Source organism: Belonocnema kinseyi, chromosome 9, assembly GCF_010883055.1.
Source record: "Belonocnema kinseyi isolate 2016_QV_RU_SX_M_011 chromosome 9, B_treatae_v1, whole genome shotgun sequence".
NCBI lineage: Eukaryota > Metazoa > Arthropoda > Insecta > Hymenoptera > Cynipidae > Belonocnema > Belonocnema kinseyi.
The window spans coordinates 61,245,625-61,269,127 of NC_046665.1; the positions used below are offsets into that span (position 1 = coordinate 61,245,625).

At 26.8% G+C, this 23,503-nt stretch overlaps 1 protein-coding gene across 4 annotated transcripts in view; it reads right to left on the reverse strand.

Moving 5' to 3' along the window:
- Positions 1-3,660: 3,660 nt before the first annotated feature.
- LOC117180793 overlaps positions 3,661-23,503 on the reverse strand; it is a 31,779-nt gene continuing 11,936 nt past the window's right edge. For all 4 annotated transcript variants that reach the window (XM_033373299.1, XM_033373301.1, XM_033373297.1 and 1 more), the window contains 3 exons: positions 20,996-21,097; positions 5,220-5,345; positions 3,661-3,828 (listed from right to left, as the gene is read on the reverse strand). In XM_033373299.1, coding sequence (XP_033229190.1) covers positions 3,740-3,828; positions 5,220-5,345; positions 20,996-21,097 — 317 coding nt within the window. In that variant the 3' untranslated portion in view covers positions 3,661-3,739. The remainder of the gene's footprint in view (positions 3,829-5,219; positions 5,346-20,995; positions 21,098-23,503) is intronic.

Consider the following 23,503-nt stretch of genomic DNA (forward strand, 5'->3'; position numbering starts at 1 on the left):
CTATTAACATTAAAATTACAACATTCTAATATTGTAACATTTACGATATAGAATATTTTATACATGAAATAAAACAATTTGAAGTTTATAAACTTTTAATTTGTTATAGACAGCGCTGCCGTCACCTAATTTATTTGAATAAAAGTGAAAAAGTTTCCTATGTAAACCCAAAAAGTGATTAATATGCATACTTAATGTGACTTATTATTTTAAATTTAAAAGTATTCGAAAGAAGTTGATTCATAATATTTCAAAATAATTCACGTTAAATTTAAAAGAATTCAAATAAATTGGATTTTTTTAATTTAATAAAATTCCATTAATTTAAGAAAAGTAAGGTGAATTGAAAACAGTTTAAAAATATGAAAAATATGATTCAAGAGAATTTAAAAGAATTTTAAGAAATGTCTAAGAATTCAAGGTCAATTAAAAAGACCTTAATTAAGACCTTCTTTTGAGATGAAATAAACGAAAACTGCAAAACATCCATCGCAATGACTAGAATTGAGGCAATTTATATTAATGTAATTAAATTGAAGAAATTCAGGAGAATTCCAAAGAATTGGAAACAATTAAAATTATTTCTTGAAAAAAGACCCTACTCCATCTTCACTCCATTGGGAGTGAAGATGGAGTAGGATCTTTTTTTCAAGAAATAATTTTAATTTAAAAATATTATTTTCCATCTAGTCTTATTAAGACGTTAAGCATTTTCTGTTATTGAAGATTCTTAACTTGATCGATATTGTGTAGATTTTCTGCCTTCATGGTTTGGAGGGTTGATCTACTGTCGGTAAGGTACAATCTCTGATGATATAGCAGATAATTAAAGAATTTTAAAATGGAAACCATTAAATCTCTTTATATCTTTGAAATATTTTGAAATAGTATTATCAAATTTCTTAAAATTCCTCAATTGTTGAGAATAAAATCTTTGAAATTTTATTAAATGTTATGAAATCCCTTAAATTTCCGTAAAGTTATATGCACTTTGATGATATTCCTTGAAATCCCTTCAAATATTTGAGATCTTGGGAAATTCATTAAAATAATTTTTTGAGAGCCTTTACAATCCCTGAAAATTACTGAAATGCTCGCAAATCTGATAAAATCCCTTGAAATCCGCTAGAAATCATTTAGAATCTTTTTAAATATGCTAAAATCTTACAGGTCCCATAAAATCCTTCAGAAAAATTCTAGGAAATCATTTAAAACCGGATGGATTTTTTTTTAATTTCTGAAAATCATAACCCTTGATATCTGTTAATTCCTTTGAAAAGTCTTTGGAATTTTTCGAAACACCCTGAATTATTTCAAATTTTTTGAAATTCCTTGCAATTTTTTGAAATCCTAACATTTTTTTTGGAATCTTTTAAAATACCTTGAAACATTTCAAGTCCTTTGAAATCCTAATGAATTACTAAAATCAATTGAAAATTTCTTGGCATATTTTAAAATACATATTTTAAAGCTTTTTAAAAAGTCCTTTGAATTTTCAAAATTACCCTAAAATTTCTTTAAAATCCTTTTACATGCCTTTAAATGATTGGATCGAGAAAATTTAAAAATAGATATATATACTGGAATTCAATAGTGACAAACCCATGGATTAATTTTTTGAAAGAAAAGTGACTAAAAAGTGATTTGAGGAGAAAAGGTTACGACTACAGTCACATTTATAAATGTGACTATGTGACAACCCTGATTATTCTTGGCAGTTACTTTAAGTGTTTCAGAAATTCCCCGACTTTTTCAATTTTTTTTTAAATCCTTGACTTTTCCCTGAATTTTTCTAATCGACAAAATTCTCTGACCGTAATTATTTTATTCCGTCGTTTTTTTAACTCAAATTATTTCTCCAATAAAATAATCTTCGGTTTAATTGATGTATACTTTTATGTTAATATATTGGCATTGAGATTGATGGTCTTGATTCTTCTAATTTTCTCTACGTATGGCAATTTTTAATGATCTGTTTTCAATAAATGAATTTCGTCATATTTCCATATTATCATTTTACAGACTTTCTTAGATGCATGAGTTTGCGAAATGAGAAATTAGGTGAAGCGTAGGTTGTTCATGAATTATAAGAAAATAGAAATTTTTCGAACTTACATATTTCCTGTTTGTGTTTATGACGAATAATCTTTACTATCTTTATTTTGTTGTTTTTTTCTATAACTGTGCTTCATAATTTATTTTAAAGATTGCGGGCTTCGAAGTTTCACACTGTTTACTTTGCTGATACTTTTTTAGACAAGGCTACTTTTTTGCTACTTTTTTCAATAAAGCTAGATGAAAAATTGAGGCAATAAAAATAGATTATTTGATGGGTTTCTTAAAATACCTCAAAGAGTGAAGGTGTAGTATATATTTACATTTGGGGTGGGTCAAAAAAGCAAAATGCAAATCGAAATCGGAACTTTGGTAAAAAAAAATAGTGTATTAAGACCCTGCAAGATTATAATCAATTTAATCTTTATTAATGAACGTCTTCAACTTGCGTGTCAGTAAAATGCTCTTTAAAAATTTATATTTCCATAGTTTTAATTTCTTTTCATGAGTCTACTTTTTAAAATGCTTTTATAAATCTCAAACGCCTCCGAAAATGTGTACAGATTTTTATTTAAAGTTTTCTTACGATAAAAAGTGGAATTTTTAGTTTAAACTACTGGTAGGAATAAATTAGAAAAAATTTGGTTAATCTGGGAAATTATAACTGTGAACGATATAAATTTTAGAAAAAATATTTACATTTATTATTTCCCAGACTCATCAATTTTTTGCTAATGCATTAATTAATGATAAAACTCTTTCGTCATTCCTCTAGATTTTAAAATTGTTTTTTTTGTAACGGGGTCCTTTAAACATAAGTTATTATCGCCTAATAAAGAAGGTTGATTAAAAATCGTTCTTCTTTTAGTTTAAAGTATTTTTCACACTACTTTTGTGTTAAAAAGTTACTTTTTGACCGATTAAAAAAGGCTACTTGTTCATACTTTATTTTTATTTTTTAGGGTAATTTTATCTTCAGCATGATACAATGTTTATACTTCTTTTAGTGCCATAGACTATACAGCTTTAGATAAACCGTGAACTTTGAAGATTCCCATGAAATAACAAAATTCACAAAGGATAGATGACCTTTGTGATGTAATAGCAAAATCTAGACAATCGTTTGCGTGTGGTCATTCACGTAATAGTTTTATCGTATTGCTTTCCAGTATTGCCAAGAAAAGTTTAATTTCACGGTAGAATGGATACGAGTAATATGTCGATAATGTAGTTTTCTACTGTTTGAATCTTGAATCTATCATTTCTATATCAAGTTTATAATTTCATATATTACTAACAGATTTTAATTTCTCGAAAATTCCTATCTAAAATAACAAAGTTCATTTTCTTTATCGCTATCTTAGAACTTTCAGAACCCACATTTACTTCCATTGCCTTATTATGAAGTAGACAAATATTTCATATACCTGGAATCGTCAATCCATTAAAAATATCCAAACATATTGGGATATTATTTTAAGTTTAAAACTAGTTATCAATTTAGTTTAATTTGAGTAATAAAATGATACATTTCCGCTGCAGTATAATTTAATTTTGGCTTTTTCTAGGACATCATTATTATTCACAAAAATAAAAAAAAGCTTATTTGAAGCGATGAAAAAATAATTTATTAAAATTAATGGCGCTGTACAAAGTTTTGGTGTCAGAAATGATCCTTGCAGGATTATCGAAATAATCTAAGCATCAGGAGGACGGTTGAGATCGTTGTAATACTAATCTTCATGCGTGTTGAACCTCCTGCTTGATATTTCCCTGAAAAAAAAAGAATTTTCATTAAACTTCTGTGTGAATATTATATATTTGCCTTTTCTAAAGAAGTCTCTCTTTTTTCAAAGATTCTGTGAATTCTCTATGCATAAGTATTTTTCAAGTAACGAAATTCGCTAATAAAACATAGTAAATACCTAAGATATTGTTAAAACTTATTTTTTAAAGTAATTGTTTTTTACATTCTCATTATTTATAATTGAGAAAGTATTAGAATTGTCGGAAACTTGACATCATACTTTTTCAACGGATCTCCACGTTTCGAGACCTCCTGAATCCGAAAATCAGGTTTTCATGATGTCGTCTGTCTGTCCATCCGGCCGTCCGTCCGTCTGGCCGTAAACACGATAACTCGAAAAAATGAACGAATCAAATCCATCTTTGGCACAATTTTTTTAGATCCTAAAAGAAAGGGCGAGTTCGTGAACCAGCCATGTTTGATAAAAATTCGAAAAGTGAGCGCATTTTGAAAATTTTTGAGACCACTTTTTTCTGAATTTGAAAATTCTGTGTACGGATATTTATAATACTAAAAAGAACAAACAATTTATCCTAATGACTTTTTTCGATAAAAAGAAAATTCTCAGAGTTATAGCGTTTTCAAAAAATTTTTAAATCAACCGATAATCAAAATTTGAAGCCAAAAACGCACGATATGAAAAAAAGCCAAGAGAAGAAAAACATTTCTTTTTGAAAGCCCTACAAGATTATCATAACAAATTATTGGATTTTCTTCAAAAATCGAAAATTCAAATTTTTATTGCACACAAAATAATGAAAAATGAATTATTCCATTTTGTGGACAAACTATTTAGGATACGAAAATATATGAATCAACAAAAATTGTTATCTCAAAAAAGATCTACAATTTCGTTAAGAATCACTTCTTGATAGGATCGGAAATCGAGCGCGCAGCGCGAGTGTGACGATTAGAATGTGTACCTCAAAGCCTACAGAGCTTTGAGAAACTTAATCTTTGACTATACTTAATTAAGTAGACAATTCAGAATATGAAGACGCATATAAATATTGCTATCTAAAAGAAATCTTTTTAATAAAGTTGTTTTCAAGCATTCCAAATGCAAATAATAAATATCCGAGCGCGAGGTGTAATAATGTCCGAGCGTGAAGCGCGAGAATCAACCATCGCGCAGCGCGCGATGAGAATGTGCCCGAGAGGCGGGCAGATTTTTTAATGATAAATATTATATTTAAAAAAATGTTCAGTACCGTAAACTGGGACTGAGAGACATAATCAAGGATGCGCCGATTAGCCGTAGCCTTCGATAATTGAAATGTTTTTTTTTTTTAATTTTGCAAAGAATCTTGAGTTTCAATGCTAATTTTTCTATTTTCAAATATAGTTCATTACTCACAATAAGCAGATAAATAGGAATGACAACAGCAGTCTCGAAGCCTCGAATACTCGGCGCAGTCTCCAGCTTGTACTTTACATCCTTGAGGACCAACTCGGCATGCATGTTCCACAAAAGGAAAAACTTCTGAAAGTAAAATAATATTTGTTAGAAAAACTATTAAAACATGTTTTAATCGAGGGTTTAAACAATTTTATTTTTTATATCATTTATACGAAAATGTCTTCATTGCTGAACATTGAGCATTGATGAAACGATTAAATTTTAAAAGTTCTCTTAATGTATTACTTTCCAATTTATTGATTATTATTCCCATCGTGGGAAATTCCTAGAGCCATACATTTAGGTATTCTTGTAAACCTCATGGGTATTCAAATTATGAAAAAAAAACTATAAAAAATATTTTTAAGCTTTAAATAGTGTATCTGCATGTAAGAATGTCCGCTTGGACATATTAAATTGTTCAGAGCTTCTCGTTTCGATCATCGAAGTTAAGCAGCGCTTCGCTTGGTTGCACTCTCGGATAGAGGCCACTGTACTGAATTCTTCCTCTATATATATATATCTTACTCTAATAATGATTTGACTTCAGTATTGTTTAATTCAAATTTTTTTTATTAATTACAATTATCATTAGTTTTTGAAATAATTAAAATTTGAGAAACTAACAATAAGCTTTTTAGGCTTTCGTAGGCGAATCCCTTCTAAAGTGGTTCATGTGTCTGTCTATCTATCGACACGCCCATAAAAAAAGTTTATTAAAGCTACATGACCCTGAGGTTTTTTTAATAAATCCATAGTCCACGACTATACCAAGCGTATAAAAATATTGAGGTCCCTGAGAAAAATTCTCTACCTATAGAAATTCCAATTTTTATCCAGAAAATCATTTTGAGGTGAAGGGACGGAGAATCAAAGGTTATATTTTATGTTTCTTGAAAACAGTGCTTGAAAAATAAGAAAAATGATAAAATTGAGATTTTTAACCACTATGCTAGAATAAAATTTCATATTGTTATCCAAAAATTACATTGAAACTTTTATCATCAAGAACTTCTTTTTTTTTATTACTAGCACACACCTCCCATTGCATTTAATATTCATTATGTATTTTTTAGAGGTTTCGGCAAGCTAAGCGTGATCTTAAATAAATTAAACATTGTAAAGAAGGATTGATATCATGATAAATTTTAATAAAATGTAATATAAAACGAGATTATACAATTTTTCTAACATCTTTGACCAGTCTATATTTTTAAGAACAATTTAGGAGATCGAAACCCTTCACTAAATGTTTAAATGATTTCCATTCTTAAAAAGTGACATGAAATCTGATGATCTTCCTCGAAATTCCTTGACATTTTTTAAATCTCTTGAAACATTCTTCGAATCCTTTAAAAACCCTTAAAATATTTCCAATCCTTTGAAATCCTAATGAATTACGGAAATAAATTGAAAATTCCTTGGAATCTTTTAAAAGCCTCTCAAATCTTCAAAATATTTTGAAATTTATTGACATTCCTTGAAATCTCTTACAATATTCTAAAAATGTTTAAAATTCTACAAAATCTTTCACTTTTTTTAAATCTTTGAAAATGCATCGAAATATTAAAAATCTTTTCAAATCTTTGAAATAGTTTAAAATGTTCAATTCTTGTAAATAAATTTTTTGAAATTTCGTTAAAATATTATAAAATCCCTTGAAATCCCGCCAAGTTACATTAAAACTGATATTATTTGAAATTTCTTAAATCCCTTGAAACTTCTTGGAATCCTTTAAAATATTCTAAAATATGTACAATCCTTTGAAATCTTTTAAAGTTTTTGACTCTTCCTTGGAATCTTTTAAAATGACCTTAAACATTTAAAATCTTTAAAAACCTCTTGAAATTCCCTCGTATCTTTTAAAATAATCTAAAATCTTTCAAATTGTTTGAAATCTTTTGAAATAACTTGAAAATCTTTGTAAACCTTTAAAATTCTTTGAAATACCTCTATTTTTGTGGATAATTTCTTAAATATTTAATTAAAATATTATAAAATCCCTTCAAATGCCATGATGTTTAATATAATCTGATTATAGTCCATGAAAATCGATGAAATTTTTTAAATCAAAATTTAAGAAATTTAAATTAGATTATAATCCAAATTAAAAATCTTGTTTAACGTCCAATAATCAAATTGATGCAAAGTCCTGTACAAAAAAAACAAGAATCCAACGAACAAATTTGGACCGCAAAGAACAACAAAAAATGCTCATATTGTAAACTGAATTTTTTTAAATTTCGGACAAAAATAAAAAAGAGGAAAGAAAAATGAGAAGGCAACCATCCACATCCCCTTCCTTCTTCTTTTCCTTTCTTTCTTTTTTTTTTATTTTTATTGTTATCAAATTAAAACAAAAGAACATTGAAAAAAATTGTCTTCATTGTTCATCGATTCTTCGTTGCTCTCAATTTCTACCTGTTTACATTTTGCTTGCTATGATAAGGGTACTTACTGTATGAGTACCGAAACGTTGGTAAAATCATTTTTATTTTTATTTTCATTCTTCTTTTGTTGTAATTTGATAATAATAAAAATAAAAAAGTCGACAGAAATGAAAAAATAATAAATAATAAATTTTTTTTTAAATTTCAGATTACAATAGGAGCATTGTTTTTTTCTTTGTGGTCCAAATTTGGGCTTTGGATTCTTGTTTTTTTTCAAGAGCTTGCATCCATTTTTTTAATCGCTAAATATCCGTGAAATTTTCTAAGATGTCCTCAAATTTTCAGGATTCTGTGAATTATTTTAAAACCCCTTGACATTTTTTAAAGCTCCTGAAAATTCCTTAAAATTGTATAACATCACTTAAAATCTCGTGAAGTTACATGAAATATGACATTTCTTTATATTCCTGGAAATTCCATGATATATTTGATGTCTAATGAAATCCTTTGGGATCCTGGGAATGTAATTATAACACATTTTATTGAAAGTCTGTAAAATTACTTAAAATTTCCGAAATCCTCGGAAGTCTGATGAAATACATGAAAATTCCTTAAAAATACGTTCGAGTCTTTCAAAATATCCTAAAACCTAATAGACCCCATGAAATGTTTGGTAATCTAAACACATAATTTTAAATTCCTTCAGATGATTAAAATAACTTTGAAATCTTTTGAAATCCCGTGAAATAGTTGAAGTCTTGTGCTATCCTTTCATATGCTGAAGAATTCATTAAGATTTCTTATTGAAAGCCTTATAAATACTTTTAAATTTCTGAAATCCTTTAAAATAGCGTAAAATCTGTTGAAATTCTTTAAGAATCTTAATAATTCTTAATAATCTTATACGAAACTTTAACATTATATATTATATAATTTTGGATAGACGGATTTTCCCGAATCCCCTCTACCTCCAAAATCTGTTATTAATTTATGGATGACCCCTATGTTATAATAATTTTTCTTTTCTTATCAGTGTTTAAGAACTAGGAAAATTAAGAATTTTGTTTTTAGACCACTAAGTTGGAAGCTTTTCTTTAATCCAATTTTTTTGATCGAGGAAAGCTCAAATTTAAACTCTTAGCATATACAGAATTGCGATGAAAAATCAAATTTAGTATGTTCTATTCTTATTTTTGGTTATTCTCAGTGTTTCAAACTGGAAAAAATTATAATAAGTTACAACAGATGAACGTTCACTTACGAAACCTTTCTTGAGACGTGATGCGTGCCACCCGCTTCACGAACTTATCTTATTTTCATGTATCTTCTGTGATACTATATTATATAGGTCAAACTTATTTCTTAAGATATTAAGCTTTAATACTTTTATTAAATGATAATATGAGATAATTATAAATAGTGGTGGAAATATTGGGTCATTTGAGTCTTGCAGCGGGTTGGGGCTTAACAAGAAGTGATATGAAGGGTTTTTTCAGACTAGCTCGACAATCAATCCCTGAAACGAGATATCGAAGTTTCCGGTTGGATATCAATTCCAGAGTCAATGCTGCTTGCCGACTAGTGAAACGTTTAAAGCGAGTTGATTGCACTGGGATTGTTTCAATTAGTCAATATCCCTCTGCAATCAAACCGTTTTAATCGCTTGATTAACCAGTGTATATTTTCGTTAAAAAATATATTTAAAAAGTAAATAATATTCTATATTTTTCCCATACCTATTAATGTGAATCATAATAGTTCGTTATTGGGTATTATTAAACAATTTTGTATTATTTTATAGAAATTCTAATAATTATTCGCTATTTAAAACTTGAATGTTAACTAGATTATAGAAGCATCCAGACTCAGATTCAAATTTTAATTCAAATGCAAATTCAATTCCGGCCCCTTTGCTCTTAACCTTCCAGGTTGTAGTAGAATCACGTAGAAGCCATCCTATATCGATTTAAATTTGTGTGTAGGTCAGTCTTTTGTGTATATAAGTTTATATTTCAATCTAAAAATCGTCACCCTCAAATCAGCCTGACAAGAATGAATTAAATGACAATTTTCGGTCCGTGAAAAAACATTAAAACAAAATTGGGAGCTTATGAGATTTTAGCTGGAACTTATTATATAAAAAAAATAAATATAAAATCTTGAATTTTCGAAGAAGACTAAAGATTTCTAAAAATGTTGGAATATCTTCATTTTTTTTCACTGGAAATTATAATTTTAAAACAAAAACCATCATCAAGATTTTCAATTTCCAATAATATAGGTTATTTTAGCGTTTTACACCGTAAATGGGTATTTTAAAACAAACCTTATTAGATTTTAAAGAATTAAAGATTTGTTTACAATTTACGATTGTCGGTATTATTAGAGTTTTCTAAATCATAATCATTTTTTAACAATTTCAGGTTACGTTAGCGTTTTAAACACAAATTTTGTATTTCTAAAACAATAATAATTATAGTTTGGACGAGATTTGCAATTTTCAAACTGTTTCAGGTTATATTAAAGTTTTTTTTTACAGGAAATCGTTTATTTAAAAAACTAATCATGAAATTTCGAAGAATATATACAATTTTAAATAATTTTTCTGGTGTTTTATTATTATATATAATATAATAATAACATTTCAAGTGTGTTTCCTTGGAAATTATTGTTGTTTTTAATCAAAAATTGTTTAGACTTCAAAGAATATTTAAAATTTTCTAACAACTTTAGTTTTTTTAGTTTATTATATTATTTTTTTATCGTTATATTAAAATAATATAATATTTAATAAATAGTATATTAACATTTTCCACTGGAGAATTGTTATTTAAAACAAAAAAATTAGGTTTAAAAGAAGATTTACCATCTTAAACAATTTTTTTGTTATGTTAGTCTTTTTCATATAAAAGTGCTATTGTTAATAAAAAATAGTTATATTTCAAAGGCGTATCTAACACTGATGGGTGTCCCTATTTGCGGCCGAAACATTTGCAAATTTTCTGTTTATAAAATTCACTTTATGTAATTATAATATACATGGACATTATGATGGTTCATATTAATACTTAGTGGAATTTTTTGGAATGTCTCTGCACTCAGCACTCATTTCTGTTCGAATACTAAAAAAATCACAAAATTTTAGCGAAATCGGTAAATATTTAAGGGTTGCGCGAAGAGCATGAAGTTTCCCATTGATTTAGAATGGGAAAAGTAAACATCTTGTAAATCTAATATTTAAATAACCGCTATAACATGTTACAAATAATTCAGTATTTCAGGATATTGTTCAGAATTCATCAAAGAATAAGAATCACTCATCAATTTTGAGGGTGAATAACTTCAAGCCACTCTTATAGGTCCCCAAAGAAAAACCCCCATAAGTGACAAATTTATATTTTATTGTAATATTGCGGTTTATCAACTATTTTTCAAGTTTTTTCATAAATTGTCATTAATAAATAATTTTATAATTCTCAGTCATCTGTTAAATAATTTTCAATTGTTTAAAGAATTGTAATAAAGTAATTAATGGATAATTTATGAAAAAGTAAAATAATTTGTTCAAATAATTTTACAATATTGCAGTATAGTGATGCGTTTTGAAAGTTTTCTTTTTTCATAAATAATCGTAATTAAATTAATTAATCGGTCATTTAAGAATACCGGGTAAGAGCAAAGAAATGATAAAAGGCCTTAATGCCAATATAACAAATCTTTTAAGAAATGTTAATAATTGACTCCATTAAATCCGACATATTTTAGACAAAAGTAAAGATGTCACTGAGCGAATATTTTCAATTTTTTATAATGATAGTAAATGTTGGGGTTTCTCACTGAAAATCGGTTATTTGAAGAAAACAAATTTTTCAACTTGAAAAATTAAATGTGTAATTTTGAAGAACCTTTAGGTTCTCATTTTTTAAAGTGAAAAATGGTTTAATTATTCTAATGTAAACATTTTCAATAATCTCTTTTTACTTGAAACTGTTTATAATTTTTAATAATAATTGTGCATGAAAAATAAATTAAGTTTGGATTTCATGGACTGCTAATTAAAAATTACTAGTTTTCTTGCCTGTCAATTTAAAGTTGTTTCTCTTCTTTTTCAATCTTATTTTATTTTCTCTGAAAAACTGTTCAGAATATTAAAGCAGAAGAGAATTTTTCATTATTTTGGAAAAGCAACATTTTTCTTTGAAAATATTGTCTTAAAATACGTTTTTTAAATCCAAGTGTCTTAAAAAAAGTTCACAAGAGTGCATTTACAATTCATAGAATCAGTTGATCATGAGAATTAGTCTCCGGCATTCTGCACCAATCTTTATGTGCGTGTCGCAATGCAATTTTAACTATTGTTGTACGTGAGGTGGTTATAGTTTCAGCTCTTATGACTTTTTTACAAATTCTCTAGCAAGCTAAAACATTGTAACATCTCGGCTAAAAAGCATTTTATTAAATTAATCAATCACTCTCTTCACGATAAAAGCCTAGTCAAAATTCTTTCTAATGAGAAAGGATTAGTAATTTTCTGAACAATGAAACTGAATTCTGATCGCTTGTGTTTTTTTAGTCAGAGTTAGGATACTGATTATCAGTAAAAACTGTTAAATTTGAGAAAGTATTTTCTAAATATTTTTAAAAAATCATTCATTCGTGAATCATTCTGTGCTATCAGTCACTACTCACTTCACTATCTAAGAAATTGCAAGAAGTACACGTGCATACGCATCCTACATACTTGAGTGAAAAAAGTAGCATGCAATGCGAACTATAGTTTCCTGAACAGGTGATTGTCCTTCCGTTTGAACCAACATTCGGCTCAGAATAACAATTAGAAAATAACAGTATCATTTAAATATTTCAAAAATAAAATCAATAGAAACAAAATCAATCAAATATTCAACTCACATTCTCTTATGCGTGCAATAATTGCAGGGGTCATCCCTGCTAGGGTTTAAATTAAATTTTGGTTTGTTAGGAATGATAAACGGAAAACTGAAGGAAAGAATTTTATTTTTCAATTAATTTCTGTAGGTAATTTTCTTTGTATAACGCGATGCAGGTAAGAAAAATTAGGAACAATATTTTTATACAGTTTAAATTTGTTTTGCATTAGACTTCTTTGAATTATAACTGTGTGAAATTAAACAGTTTATTTTGAAAATGTTTTAAATCGAAAAATGTAAAATTAAATTTTTTGTAATTAGACAATTTCAAATTATAACCATTAAAATTGACGATATCTAGGTTATCAATTGAAAATGTATGATCTTTAAATACGAATAATTTTATATTAAAGATATTAAAAACGGAACTATATAAAATTTAACAATATTTGACTGTAGAAGAAAAGCTAATCGACTTCTGAATGTTTAATTGTACATGTAAACTTTTCAAATATGGGTATTTTTATTTAAAACTGAACAATATTACCATTAAAAATTTAACAATATGTGACTAAAAAGATTGATAAAACAGTTCAGATCTCCAGATACGTAACAAAAATTTGCTTTCGTGGTAATATTAAATTTTCGAAAGTAAGAATTATTTCAAACATATCTTACTAACTAGAATTAATTATTTCTTAAATTATTTAACTCAATTCAAACATTTGTAGAATTCTTAACGTTTAAAAATTTTTTATTATGAATTTTTAAAAAGTTTATGTTTTTAATATTAGAAAATAAAAATCCAGAGACGTAAACTTGAGCTTTGTGTGCATGCATTTTATTTTAATTTAAATTATCCAGGAAATTTTTAATTATTTATACCTATTTCCATGCATTTTTACGATATCAATGGATTTTAAAAGATTCCAAAGAATTTCAAGAGATTCTGTTTCAAAAATTGGTAGAACTCTTAAAATTTAAACATTTATCATAATGGATGTTTAAATTGTTTACGTTCAGAAAATAAAAATCCAGACATGAGAATAAATTCTTTAATGGCAGAAACATGCAAAAATCATTTAACATGATTTAAAAGATATCAAATTTCTTATGAAAATATTATTTCCTTTTTTCTACATGCAAAAATAAATGTTTAATCTTTTTCCTATTTTCCCCTGTTTTCGCGAAAAAGTTACCCTATTTCCCCTTTTTTTGTATCAGAATATCTGTCATTCCACAACGTTTCTCTATTGCGAATAGCTACTCCATCGATCGCTTAAACCAGGAGCGGCTTAAATTGTGTTTTCGAGTAGAAAAATGAAGAGAAAGGTTGAAATCACTTCAATAGTAAATAAGAAGAAAATATTTTTTAAAACAGAGCTGCAGTAATAGAAAAAATTCTGAAATATTAAAGTTATAATTTTTAAACATTTATTTAAATTAGAAAATAAACACGCGTTTTACGCATGGAAATATAATACTAAAATTAATACAGAATTTTCAAATTTTATTCTATATATTACCTAAAATAATAGAAAATAAAAGCGTATAAAGCAATTACAATTTTTTTGATAATTGATGAAAAAGATATTTTGTCTTCAGAATTAATATTGTATAATAAATATAAAATATAATGTATAATAATATGATATATAATTTCCAACAAAAAAATGTGACATAACCTAAAATTGTGAAAACTGTAAGTTTTATTTTTTAAGTGAAATGAATTATTGTGTAAAATTATCTGTTTTCGGTGATAAATTTGAATAAACGCTATTTTAGTTTAAATGTTCTATTTATTCTTTAGAATCTCATGATTTTTTATTTAGCAATAGCATTTTCAGACGAAAACCATTAACATAATAAAAAAGAATTAAAAATTGTAAATCTTCTTCGCAAAAAAAAAATTATACAAAATTTGTGACCCTAATGATTTTGAATAATAATCTAAAAAGCATAATGATGATATAAATAAGCTTAGGATTTAAAAAATGAGAAACACCAAATTATAAGTCATCTATGAAATTTAATCTTTTTTGTTTAAATCCGCTAGCTTAACCTACAGTAGTAACCATTTCGGATACAAAATTCCAACATAACTTAAAATTTTTTAAACTGTGAACCTTCTTTGAAATATAATTTTTTTAATGTTTGTTTAAAATAACTGATTTCTGGTGAAAAATGTGAATTAACCTCAAAGTTTTTAAAAACTAAAAATCTTGCTCTAGCTAAAATGATTTGCTTAAAAAACAAACACACAATTTTTAATATTAAACGATAATCTAACCTAAAATTGTTAAAAAATTAGGAACCTTTCATATATAATGTTTTTTTATATTTTCAAATGTGAGTTTCCTTATTAAGTGGAAATATTTGTAGATTTAGGTTTCAAAATTTTTAATTTGAGATATAAAAGAATTTCAAGTAGTGAAAAGTCAATCAGGTTTTCAACAACATTGACTGCGAAATTTTCGAGACATCGTGAAACTACTTTTTAGATGAGACTCATTTTTAATCATTTATTTAGATATTGTTATTAAGTTTTTCAAATTTAAAGGAGAGGGGGTTATGAAAAACTTCTTACCTCACTGTGCTCAACCGAATTATTCATTTTGCGTCCCCTATCCAAGGAAGAGAAGCCTTAACATACCTAAGCTTCTATTATTCTTTATGTTTTTAAAGCAAGGCAGTTACATTTTTTTGACGTCTCAAAAATCTCCAACTCATTGTGGTTGAAAACCTGCTTTGCTTTTGAATGACTTGAAATTACTCGATTTATTACGTTTGAAAATGAAATTCCTACTAATTTTCAATTTTTTCGTACTGTTAATTTAATTTTGGTTCATTATGATGGTGAAATGTTTCATTGATCTAAAAAATATACATCAAATCTTAAACGATGTAATTTTATAAAAGAATGAAACTTAATTTCATTCAATATAAAAAATTATTTATTTTTGTTAATTCTTTAATACCGAAGGGTTGATCATTCGACTTTTGATGTACACGAAATATCAGAATTTCAAAAGATTTCAGAATTTATCCTTGGGTTATGAAAAACAATGCAATCTGTGTGAAGTATTTTTAAATATTTCAAGGGGTTTCAACAGATTTACAGAGATTTCAAGGGATTCAATATCAATATAAAAGATTACAAAAAATATTGTAGGATTTTTCAAGGAATTTATTTCATACTTAAGAACTAGTAAAATTTTAATTGAAAGTGTTTCTAACCAAATGCTTTAAATGACAATACAGTAAAACCCTTTAATAGCCCTCTTTTCTATAGTCCTTCCGAGAATTGACGCCGCGCCGCAGGTAGGTGTAACAGGAGCTGCGTGGGGTGCACCGGGTCTGCGGTTGTCACTCAGGCGAGCACTCAGAAATGAACAAACAAAAGCGGAGCGGGCTAAAATAAGTTAGTTTCCACTCACGGTTAGCCCAAAAATAAGCGCCATAGAAGAGTTTCATTGTAATTGTTTAATTGTGTTATTATTGAATTTCAAACCAAAATCACACATTCACACACTCAAACTCATATGGAATAAGTAGAAGCATTCTAGGTTGGATAATAATATTAGATTTATATAGAAATTAAAAATTAAATATTAAAAGTGACATAATTTACAATTGCAAGTGCTAGAAATAGAAAATTTAAAATTAATCTATATTTTTGATGTTAAAAGTAATAGCCAGTTTTATTTTTAGACCGTTAAACATTAAGTAATATCAAGCTCAAATTATTTAAATGAAACAATTTGAAATTGAAAACGCTCAAATTTGTTTCCAATTCCACATCTTTTAAATTTAAAAAATTTTTAAATAATAATAAGCCTAAAATTGAAACATAAACAATTGTATACTTTCTAATTTAAATCGTTCTAAATATTAGAATATTAAATGGACAGCCTTAATAATTGTCTTTCAAAGTGGAATCCATCAGAATTGAACTTTTTATTTTCTTAATGAATTTTATCATTTAAAAAGTTACCAATTTGAAACTGAAGGCGTTTAGGTGTAATATTTTCAAATTTGCAATGCTTACATTGTACTATTTCAAATTTTAGTGTAAAACTTTCAGATTTATTCTTTCAAAATTGAACAATTTTAATTTTTAGATCTCTAAGGTCAGATAATTTCAATACTATTATTTATATAATACTGAAAATTAATTAATTTGATAATTTAAAATGGAATAATTTCAAACTCATATCATTTAAAGTAAACATTTCTGAATTTTCAGTGCATGGATAATTATAAAATTTTAAATTTAAAGCCTTTTATTTTATACAATTTTTAATTTTAAGAGATTTCACAAGATTTTTACCGATTTTAACTAATTCAACAAGAATTTAAGGGATTTAGAGAAATTTTAACAATTTTATATAAGTTTTCAGTAGGTTTAAAAATATTTCACAGTATATTACAAACTAAGATTTAATCGAAAACGTTCCTAATTGAATAGCTTCAAATTCAAATAACTGTGAAAAAAATTTAAAAAATTCATATTCTTGGCATATCTGAGTTTAATGATAATGTTAATTTCAGATAGCAGTTAAAGATTCTATATAAAAAGTCGTATAATTTACAATTGCAAATGCTAGAAATTGAAAAAATGTATAATGAATCAATATTTTTTAACTGAAAATTCTTAAGTCAGGGTAGTGTCATGTTTAAAAATTTCAAAACTGAATAATACATCATTCAAGTTGTCTGAAATGAAACTTTTTAAATTGAAAGTGTTCACATTTTTTTATTTCGCGTCATTCAAAATTGTAATACTAATAGGAAATACTGAATTACTCAAAATTAATAAATTCGGCACTTTAAAAATTGGCCAAATTCAAATTTAAAGCATTGAATTTGAAAAATTTTGATTTTAAAGTGCATGGAATCATAACAGTTTACAATTGAAAGCCATTTACTTTGTAAAGTTTTTTATTCTATGGGATTTTAACTAATTTTAGATGATTTCAAGGGATTTAAAAAAAATTTTAAGGTTTCTGTAAAAATTTTTAATGGATCTCAATATATTTCACGAGATATCACAAAACTTCTAAAAGTTTTAAGTGGTTTCAAAATATTTCAAGATTTTTGTCGAGAAAACGGATTTTCGGAGTATTTCAAAATATTTCAAGGGATTTCACAATATTTAGAGACTTTTCTAAAGCTTTCAAGGGGATTTACGACGGATTTAAAGTGTTTTTAAAAGGTTTAAGAAATTATCAGGCATTTCAAATGATATCAAAAAAATTGTTTGCTCTTTACGGGTTTTCAGAATTCATTTGATTATGATGTATTTTAAACAATTTGAAAGTTTTTCAGAGTATTTGTAATTATTTTATAGGATTCTATGAACTTTCAGAAGTTTTCGAGGTACATATTTTTAAAAATTCTGAAAGGGTTAAAAGGTTTCAAAATATTTGAAGAGTGAAATAGGGTTTGTCAGTGAACCGTTATTAGGAATTTTCTGTTATATTGACATATTTTAAGTATTAGAATATTATTAGGATATAGTCAATAATCTCGCAACTAGCACGCATGTGTTTCTTTCCTAGTTTAGTAAAATATTATGTAATCAGCATTGATTGAGAGTAAAAAAGCTATCGATTATTTGTAACAATAAAATTTAAAATAAAGTTAAAGAAATGACCTCAGAATAAGAAAGAAAAAATGTACATAAAAAAGTATGACTCTTATATAAAATAATTTTCATCTCAATCATAGAATCTGATTGCATATACATTAATATATAACATTTATTCTAAAGAAACATTTAATTGGAATAGATTTCTTCTAAAAACGAAAAATACGTTAAATGTGACTCAATCGCTTTTTTGCATATCTGGCCTCCTAGTTTCAAAAAACAATGTATAAATTGAATAACTTGTGTTTCCAACTTTCGCTCCAGCAACCTATATCACGTGTGATTGTGAAGCATTTATACGATGATTTGAAACGGCATTGGCCGTAAACCCATGCGCAATCGTCTGTTAATTTTTCATTCGGTTTGATACTTTACGCATGGATTGCCACCTTGAGCTTCCGTTTTTATGGTAGAATGATCAATGAATAAGAGTAAAAAGATTTATTCCGCTAGTGTGAAATGTGGGTCTACTCTCTAAAATTAAATTAGTAAAATGTATAAATAATCGTTAGTCAAATTCTACTACACGTAGAAAAATATTCTGCTAAAGTTACAGAATTTTCAATTAAAATAGGGCCAGCCTAGATTCTCTGTAAAGGTTGCCGAATTTTCTGCAAAGTTTACAGAACTTTCAGTTATTTTATAAATTTACCGAGCTATTTGTAGCAAAACTTCGCTACAAGCAGCCACGGCCATAATTTTATTCAAGAAATATTGTTTTACCATTTATATTATTTATGAAAAACATGAAAAAAAGGTGTAGACAGAATTCAAAAAGTGTGCAGTGGAAAATTAATTTTTTTGTAAGCATACTTTCCAGTATTCGAACCTATTATTTTGAAAGCATTATAAATTAAGTTTAATGTTTATTCAAACTATTATTTTTTAGCCTATAAATTACCGAAGTTCTTATTTTTTTATCGTCTTTTTGACTTAAAGATTTAACAATTTAATTGAATTTGTTTTCTTTTTTTGTTTTAAAACTTAAATTTTTTGGTGGAATTTTCATTTTTTTGTTAAAACTGCAACGTTCTGGTTAAAAATTAATCTGGTTCGGTTCAAACTTAACTTCTTCGTTGAAAATTCACATTTACCTGTTCAAAATTTAACTGTTTTATGGAAAATTCAACAATAATTTGGTAAACACTCCGATATTGGGTCGAAAGTTGAACTACTTTGTTAAAAATTATTTTTGTTTAGTTGAAGATTCATCATTTTAGTTAAAAAATTACTTCTTTGGTTGAAAGTAGAATTATTTTTTTAAAAGTGAACAATTTTGTAGAAAATTCAATAATTTTGTGGAAAATGCGTTTTTAAAAATTGTAAATTAATGATTCTAAGTAATATTTAACTTCCGTTTTTGGGTGAAAATTAATCTATTTTAATTCAGAAGTTTAACTATTTGGTAGAAAGTTTGTGGAGTTTGTTAAAGATTCAACTATTCGGTTACAAATTTATGTATTTTTTTTGATAACTGTTCCTTTTTAGTTGAAAATTAATCTTCTTGGTTGAAAATTCAATTATTTGGTTAAAAATCAATGTCTTATTGAGAATTGGTCTTTTTTAGTTGAAAATTATAATCTTTTTGGTTGATAATTCCCTTTTGGCTTGTAAATGTAAAATTTTGGATGCACTTTTTTTCATTAGTGCCAAAAAATTCTTTCATAATTGAAAATTTAACTCTTGTTTAATTTTTTTTTTAATTTAATCTTTTTGGTATAAAAATGCAACTACAATAAAACTCTTCTATAGCGCCGATTTTGGGACTGACGGTGGGTGAGAACTAACTAATTATAACCCGCTCCGCTTTTGTTTGTTTACGCCTGAGTGCTCACTAGAGTGGAAACAGCAGATTTCGCGTATCCCGTGCAGGTCCTGTTACACCTACCTGCGGCGCGGTGTCAATTCTCGGAAGGGCTATAGACGGGAGGGCTATTTAAGTGTTTCACTGTACTTGGTTAAAAATGAGTCGGTTTTGGGTGAGCATCCAACTATTTAGTTGAATATTCGTCTTTTTTGTTCAATCCAGCCGCTTTTAATTTAAAATGAAAATCATCTCTTGGTTAAAATATCAACTATTACATGTTTTTTAATTTGATACGTTTAAAATTAAATAATTTACACTTAATAGCTTGTAGAAGCGAAAAATGGGGAGATTAAAAACTGTATGATTTAAATTCCTATCATTCAATATCATACAAATTGACAATTTGGGCCTTCATTGCTGAATTATTTTAGATTTTACTTGTCCAAAATTAAGTAATTATTGGGGTTTGAAACTTTGTCAATTGAACAATTTCCGATCAATAGCACTGCGAATTGCAGACTTTTGGATTGAATACTCTAAAGGACGAAATTTCTTTAAATCTATAACTTTTTGATGGCAAGTATTGAAAATTTAAATTTTGGTTATTGTGCTATTGTAAACTAGTAGGTGAGCAATCTCAAATGTAGAAATAAAATAAAATAATAGGAATGATTTTTAAGAGTTGTAAATAAAATTAATTTGAAGTTGCAACTGTTAAATAGTAAAAAATTTAAAAATTAGAAGCGTTAATAGTTCAAGAATATTGTAGATTAGAACCTCAAGAATTTCTAAATAGAATTGCAACAATTAAACAATGAACAAAGTAACAAACGTAAAATTCAACAATATTTTAATGTAAACAACTGGAGAGCTCTAAATAAGGTGTTAAAACTTAATTATTTCTGTAACTGAAACTTTTGAATTTATCAAGAAAGTTCTAGTTCAAAAAAATTATATTCTCATTAAAAAAAAATAAAAGCAGTTTAAAAACTTTTTACCGTTATAGCTGCCGTCACAGCAGCAGTGATCAGCTATGACGCTGCCGTCTTTGCAGTATGTGATCTCCTGTCTAGTACAAGGCTTACATCCTGGAACGGGTCCTGCGAAAAAAATTTATTTAAAATCTTAAATTAAATTTTCAATAATTTAACTTTGCTTTTCTAATGTATAAATTGTTAATAACTAGTTTGAAAATACTAGCTAAGAGCATCAAATCTATACACGAGGCGGATAAAAATGATCCGTCCTCGGATAATTGTAGTTTTCAATTGTTAGCAGCGTTTTTATTCAACTTCAGATAAATAATATCTTGGGGGATTTACGATGCATATAACATTTGATGCACATATATTTAAGTGTAATGTTTACCTCATGAGGTATAATGTTTGTGGCATTAATAATGTTAACTTTAACTATATGTTGATTAAAAATTTAGCATTCGACAATATTGCATCCGATAAATCTAATTTCCGCATTAATTATGGGCATTGCCATTCGTAGTTTTTAATTGCATTATTGCTCCATGTGCATCGTATAGTGTTCTTGAAGATGTTACAGAGAGCGTACAGTTACATATAGAATTAAACAACGAACCCTTGAATGACTAATTGCAATGATAAAATTATTGTCTTCGATACTGATAGCAGACGTAATAAAAAAGCACGTGCTTTTCAATGAAAAGTTACCTTTTCATTATATTCTTGATCGACAGAACGTTTATTAATCCACATGGCAATTGCATAAATCTGACGGTCATGCATACAATTTACATCAATTAGTTGCTTGGTTTTACGCAACTGTGCGGGATGCACGGGCGCGTAAAAGAAAAAGAGACTCCTTTCAAATCTTCTTTCCCCATCCATTTGTGCCCTCCACTTTTTTTATTTTCCTTTTAACATAGCGAAACCCTTTTTTCCTCTTTTTTCGCCCTTGAATTTGAAATGCGCCCTAAAAGACCTAAAATCGAAAAGTTCAAACTAACTTCCTCCTTTCCTCCCTTTTTTAAAAAGATTTCGATTCATTTTTAAAAAATCATAAACAGAAATTCAAGTAATTAGAAAACAAGACACATTGAAAGAGATACTTTTTGAATTTTTGAATTTAACAATTTCAAAAATTTCCTAAACGATTTATTTGCAAATTTATAAATTTTAAGGTGAACCTCTCGGTTATATTTAGTTAAAGAATAATAATTAATAGTCTTTAAATAGAAGTAATCATTATGAAAAAAAAGGATTTTAAATTAAATAATAAAATTTTCATATTTAAATATCTCTACCCCTTTTATTAAAATATTCGAGTCATTTGATTTGGAATATTATTTTTGTAATATTGTAATATGGTAATGCTATTTGTAAAATTGTTTAATTGAATAAGGAAATAAGGAGAGCTTTTTCAAGAAAATAGAGGAATACAGTATTTTAAATAATATTAATGTAGGTACTAATATTCAATTCAAAGTAAAACGCTTTAAATTACTAATATTTCAAGTAAGAAGTTGGCATTTTTAACCGAGAAGATGAATTTTCTACAAAAGAAAATGTATTTTCAGTTGATATTAATATTTGTTGATAGTAATATTTGATATTTCAACTGAAATATATTGTTATTTAAAATAAAACAACAGTTTAATGTGTCCAAAAAATATTACTTTTTAACCAAATATTGTGTTTTTTACCAAATTTTTAAGTTTTCTAGCCAGAAAATCATTTGTTGTACAAAACAATTGAATTTTCATCCCAAAAATATGAATTATCAAACAAAAAAGTTAATTTTTAGCCGATTAGTTAAATTTTTCACCAAAATAGCTGAATTTTCAACACGGAAATATGAACTTTCAACAAAATAGATTTTCAACCAATCAGACGAATTTAAAACAAACAATGTAGTTAAACGTTTAACCAAACCATTGAATTTTTAATCAAAACAGATGCAACATTTACCAAAAATGATGAATTTTGAACCGATTAGTTAAATTTTAGTCCAACAAACAATTTTCAGACAAGAAAGAAAAAAATTTAACCAAATTGTTGAAGTTTTAGATTCAAAAAATTAATTTTTTACAAAACAGTTGAATTTTTAACCCAAAGTTATTAATTTCTACCAGAAAATTAATTTTCAACCAAAAAGGATGACTTTTTAATACAATTTTTGAGTTTTTAAACAAATAATTATTAGGGTGTAGTATGGAAACGACCGTGAAGCCTGTGATTAATAAATAAAGATATTTTATCGGCTATAATAGTTTAAAAGTATGAAATAATAATGTAAAATGATGTAAAAATAAATTGTTAGTGTTCGCAATGTAAAAGCATGAAGATTACATTGAGACCCAAAAGTAACCTACCAACAATTTATTCACATAATACCGGAAAAAAACTTCTCATAAAGACACGTAAAATATAGTTCTGATTAGAAATAAAGTGAAAGAATCCTTGGGAAATTTGGAAGCCAAAAGTTTGAAGAATTGAAGGAACTAGTGAAAAAATAGTGGAAGCAATTTAATT